The 5,582-nt window shown below is 33.8% G+C and overlaps 1 protein-coding gene across 1 annotated transcript; it reads right to left on the reverse strand.

Moving 5' to 3' along the window:
- Positions 1-2,307: 2,307 nt before the first annotated feature.
- Positions 2,308-5,226, reverse strand: LOC149255017 (endoglucanase 16-like). Its single transcript, XM_089454921.1, has 4 exons — positions 5,008-5,226; positions 4,320-4,532; positions 4,013-4,213; positions 2,308-2,640 (listed from the first exon to the last, which is right to left on the reverse strand). Exons 1-4 carry the CDS (start codon positions 5,224-5,226, stop codon positions 2,308-2,310), a joined length of 966 nt encoding a protein of 321 aa, XP_089311047.1.
- Positions 5,227-5,582: the final 356 nt, after the last annotated feature.

Here is a 5,582-nt window from a genome sequence, read left to right on the forward strand (position 1 = left end):
TAAATGCACTCAAAATTTTGTTAGATTCATTTCATTGTCCACCATATTATTTCAAATCTGTGAAATATTATGTGAAAGAAAGCTTTGGATTTGGATATCCAATATCAAGGATTTGGAAATTTCAAATAATTATATATTAAGTTTGATCCAAATCCTAATATATATGATCTAAGTTATGAGAGTTTTTTTTAGACATAATTTACCTTATCCAGATCCAAATACAAATAATCTATCAAAAATTCCTCTAGATCTAGATTTAAGGAATTGAGAGCTCATAAAATTATATTAGCAATGTGTATACATGATCCAGATTCAAATTACTTGCATCTGCATTTAATCAAAATCTTTAAAAACACCCATATGATCAATGCTTTGAAATCTTTGATTTGGATCTCGTTACCAAGAATTTTTCAATAATTTTTTTGGCACTTTTATGAAATAATAGGAAACAAATTAGATCAAATGATATGAAAAATAAATAAATTTTGAATGGAAATAATTGTCATCAAATTAATTGGAAACTATGCAAAATTGTAAAAATTCATTATATACAATCAAATAAAACAAAATAAAAGATAAAAACATTTAGAGACTATATTAAATCAATAATAAATCATATCATAGAGAAAACATAGGGAAATCTATAAGAGGGTGTGGCCATATAGAGGAGTTTTCTACTTTAGTTCTATCGTCTCTACTAGGAAGTTCGTTAACACTAGGAGCGAGACATGTGTTGGTTGGAAACACTTGAATGGACCATATTGGTTGTATAATTTAGGAAGTGCAAGAAGTTGAATGAGCCATGTACATGAAGGGACATCCTAATGAACCAAAGTACAATGGTTGGGTACCCATGAAATCTAGTGGATGGTTGTTTCTCTATCTGGATGTCATTTTAGCAATGTCTACATGATGGAGTTACAAAGTAAAAGCGTTGGTTTTGACTTGTGTGTAAGTAATTAGTATCTCCTCCCCCATCTTAAAAATGACTCTTTATTTATCACATACATATAATTTTATACATAGTGGTGATATCAATATACATTCTTTAAAAAACACAATCTAAACACAAACCAAAGTCTATATTTCATAATGCTCATATAGTCTAATGTTTGTTATATGATATCTATGAATTCCCAACCTATATTCGAGTGGTCCATCTCTCCCTACTTATATTTTGTACTTGAACCCTATTCTTGAAATTTCTATATCAGTACTAAATCTCTATGCTCCCATCTTAACAAAGTATATTTCTTAACAAAGTATATTTCTTTATCACAATATCTGTTTCTTTTTCACAATACATATACTTTTATACAACATTTATATCACTTGCATATTTTGTAAACTAAACACAAATCAAAATCTATATTTCGTAATGCTCATATACTCCCATATTTGTTGTAGGATATCTATAAATTTCCAACCTATATTCAAATTATCCATCCTCCCTACTTGTATTTTAAAATTAAACACCATTAAAAGAAATTATTATATATTCATATTATTTAAAACAAATATACATTATAACCAAGTGCAAATTTCCCCCTCGTGCAAATCCAAGAGCAATCTATACATTAATAAACAAATAAATCCTATGATTACACATTCCTAAATGCTCATATATAACATCATGGAACAAAAATCCTATGATCACACATTCCCTATATGCTCACATATATAACACGATGGCACAGGATCTTCTAAGACTCTCATACACCATGTTCTTCTAAGCTAATATCACTGCTATTTAAAAATAGAAGAATTTTCAATCTGCATATGGGATCTAAGATGTAAAAACAAGTCTTCAATCTAATGAGCAATCTATACATTAATAAACAAATAAATCCTATGATTACACATTCCTAAATGCTCATATATAACATCATGGAACATAAATCCTATGATCACACATTCCCTATATGCTCACATATATAACACATGGCGCAGGATCTTCTGAGACTCTCATACACCATGTTCTTCTAAGCTAATATCACTACTATTTAAAAATAGAAGAATTTTCAATCTGCATATGGGATCTAAGATGTAAAAACAAGTCTTCAATCTGATTATAGGATTCAACAAGATGAAATGAAACAAAACAAAACAATTCTAGAGCCAAGAAGTACCAAAATTCATATATATTTCCATCGACTCAGATTTTCATATAGAATACAGACTTAGTAAAAGATATTACTAGCACAACTTTTTGAACTTAAGTCTGCGATTCCAGCCAGGACTCCCACAAGAGGATCATTGATATAAGTTGTGGGCTCAAGCTTGCACGAATCGGCCTTGTTATGTCGATTATTCCATGATGTTGCTTTGGAGCTTAGCCAAGACTCCCACGAGAGGAGCATTGATATACGTCGTGGGCTCAAGCTTGGTGGAATCAGCCCTGCTATCCTCAAACCCGTCATAGCGATCAGGCCCTCCCACAACCGCACCTGTTAATTCATTTGGGTTTGGTGCTTCTCTGTTGAACCACAAAGTGAAACCTTCGGTACATGATATCTTTCTGGAATCCTCATATATCGAAACTATGGAGGACCCTCTGTGGTGAGCTTGTTGTGGATATTTGTCACCAAAACCCACCATGAAAGACATACCAGCAGGATTCTTGCCCAAAATGTAATCCACCTACAATTTACATATACAAAGTGGATTTGTTAGCTAATACTTTGCTGGTTTTTTCAAATTATGATATGAAAAAACAAATCAAATTTATTTAACTTTGAATCTCTTATACTCTGAGAAATCTGGAATGGATATACAAGTGTGCTCAATTCTTCTCCTCATTAATTAAATATTTTGCAACACTTAAAGAATTATAATATGTATATGTACTTGTTGTTTGGAAAATGCAATAAGAATGCTTGGTTCATATGTTTGATCACCACATTGCAGGTATTTCTTATATCGTGATACAAGGAATGATGTGCCTGTAGCATATTGTGTATTTGCACCATCTCTAACAAACAACAAACCTCCTGTACAAGTGCAACAGATACAAACACTATTAATGAGCTTAATTTTGAAACTCAACAAATACAAACACTATTAATGAGCTTAATTTTGAAACTCGGAGCATGACAGGGAGAAACTTCCATTTACCTGGTGTGATGGAATTTTTGAATTGAGGACTTTGTGGAAGAACTGAGCAGAGGAACACTTCTGCTTGGCCTCTGAAAACTTCCAGGTTGGTTTCTCCGGAGAAATATAGCTGCCAGGTTTATTAATTTTATGAAGATGTGGTCAGTTGAAGGTCAAGTGGCCAGTCTTAAACTTTTTCTCAATTGAACATTTGGTGATTCATATGTTTATGTGAATATGGACTTACACTAGACAGGTGGATTTGAACTCCTGCACATTTGAGATCCCAATTGAACTCATACTCATTGGAAGTACAAAAATTCTGGTGGAGTATGTATTTGGTATAATATGGCAATCAAGTTGCTCTATATAGCCACACCACTGCCCATGCAAGCTCGTCCTGTATGTTAGTTAGTAGAGGAATAATAAGAAGACTTCAAGAAGTTACTTACTCTGTAGTTTAAATAAATAATAGTGTGAAGTGAAAAAGGAAGTAAAATTTATAATGTTAAGGAAAGATACATCATAGCATGAGACAGAGCAAAAGAAAGGGCATTCTCCATGATATGTTCCGCAGTATTGGTCAAATAAAAATTAAAAAAACCATTCATCCACAAACAAATATGATATATCATATGTTTTAATTACTAAAGTTATCTAGATTGTAAATTCTAAGAATAGAATAGAATAGAACAGTGAAAAGAAATGGTTTCCTATCATATGTTTGTTTGTTTTAATTACTAAAGTTATCTAGATTGTAAATTCTAAGAATAGAATATAATAGTGAAAAGAAATTAAACCATTAACCTTTCTCCTAACAGTAGGATTCTAAAATATCTCAATATCTCTCAAATCTGCAATCGCTGTTTTAAACCAATAAAACAGTATAAGTGATTTTAGAATACGATTAATCTTATACCAAAGTAGCTCGTTGGAGTAGGAGAATGGAATAAGGTTTGTCAATGGCTGCAAAGACGACGGAGGAAGCGGCCAATGCTGCAGCAGTCTCTGCTGCAATTTCTGTCCCGTGAGTGGATGTATCTATTCTGTACAAAGTCCTTGGAGTGTCCATCCTCTCTGGGTTCTCCCAACAGTTATGGTCTGCAGTTGGATCTCCCACCTAAAAACAAATCCATAACTAAATTCATAATTGCTATTTGTTGTGATCCTTAGTAAATTTTGTTGTGATCCATGAGTAAATTTAGTTGGGATGGTAATTAATTCACCTGAACCCACAGCTGGTTTTCGGTGGCGCTTGCTTTGATGAAATAATCAGTTCCCCACTTAATGGCATCCCTAACGTTCTCCAACTCTCCCGCTGCTGCAAGTTCATCTATGTACTGAAGGGCTCCCCATGCCAACATGGTAACGGTGAATGCCATCGGAAACCCATAATTCACATTATCCCCAGCGTCGTAGTAACCGCCCACCAAATCCACCTGCATAAATACACAGGAAAACCCATGTTGAACATCATTGTATCTTTCCAGACTTCTTGAAGATCTGCACCAAATAATCAATTCCTAATTTATATGGACAGAGAATGTTGATAGAAATCAACCTGTTGCAAACTCATAACTCATAATATTGGAGTAAGAACTCATAATATTGGAGTAAGAATTCACATTGTAGGTGGGTTGCGGGGGATCTTTATGTTAATAACTTAATTGTATATTTCCAGAATATCCTGAAAACTGATAGTGCTGAGAAATCAATTCCGAGAGATCAATTGTTTGATCTAAATAAGTTGTCGGTGGAGTATCAATTGTTTTCGCCAAAATAGATACCCTCGTTATTTTCGCATTGATAAGATCAGCGTATGATTAACAACACTTCTAAAACATTCAGGAAACAACATTTCTAAAACAATCCGGAACAGATAACAATACCAAAATGAGAAAATATTGTTATTACATTTTGGATTTGTCCGTCTGTTAGAGCAGAATCTCCTCTCCAGCTTATCCTGTTGCTACTGCTGGACAGTTTTCCTGAACGTTGAGCCTCCAGAAACAGAATAGATTTATGCAGAGCATCTTTGTAGTCAAACTCACCCAACACAAACTGATGATGAGCAGACAGCACAGTAGCAAGAATTATACACACAAACCTTTCAACGGTAAGCCTGAAAATCATTTCTGCTGCAATTGATCATAAATGGCTACAAAAATAAAAATCGTTGATGCGTATATATATTTGTGTCTCACGCATCCAACGTGTAATGACGAAGGGAAATCGATCTCTCGTTTGCATAAACATGGGGCTTGTACAGGTTTTGCAGGACAAAGAAGTCTTGTACATGTTTTGCAGGACAAAGAAGTCTTGTACATGTTTTGCATGCATGGTTGATGTGGGGCTTATTTTGAAGGCTAGAGAAGTCTGTTGGATATGAAAGGAGGAAAATTCCATGAAAACATTAACTAAAAGATAAGTCACTGTATAAGGCCGCCTCGTCAGCATTTCCTCGCAGTACTTTTAACGAGCAAATGTTA

Source organism: Pinus tabuliformis, chromosome 7 (genome assembly GCF_031772625.1).
Source record: "Pinus tabuliformis cultivar Carrire ecotype Pingquan chromosome 7, CPIR1, whole genome shotgun sequence".
Classification (NCBI taxonomy): Eukaryota; Viridiplantae; Streptophyta; class Pinopsida; order Pinales; family Pinaceae; genus Pinus; species Pinus tabuliformis.

What these genes read in the sequence shown, in the direction of transcription:
- LOC149255017 (XM_089454921.1), bottom strand. Translation starts at nt 5,226, where the DNA reads ATGATTTTCAGGCTTACCGTTGAAAGGTTTGTGTGTATAATTCTTGCT. An exon ending in AAAACCAGCTGTGGGTTCAG is followed by an intron (nt 4,214 to 4,319) that starts GTGAATTAATTA and finishes ATTTGTTTTTAG; the next exon opens with GTGGGAGATCCAACTGCAGA. An exon ending in TACTCCAACGAGCTACTTTG is followed by an intron (nt 2,641 to 4,012) that starts GTATAAGATTAA and finishes TGTAAATTGTAG; the next exon opens with GTGGATTACATTTTGGGCAA.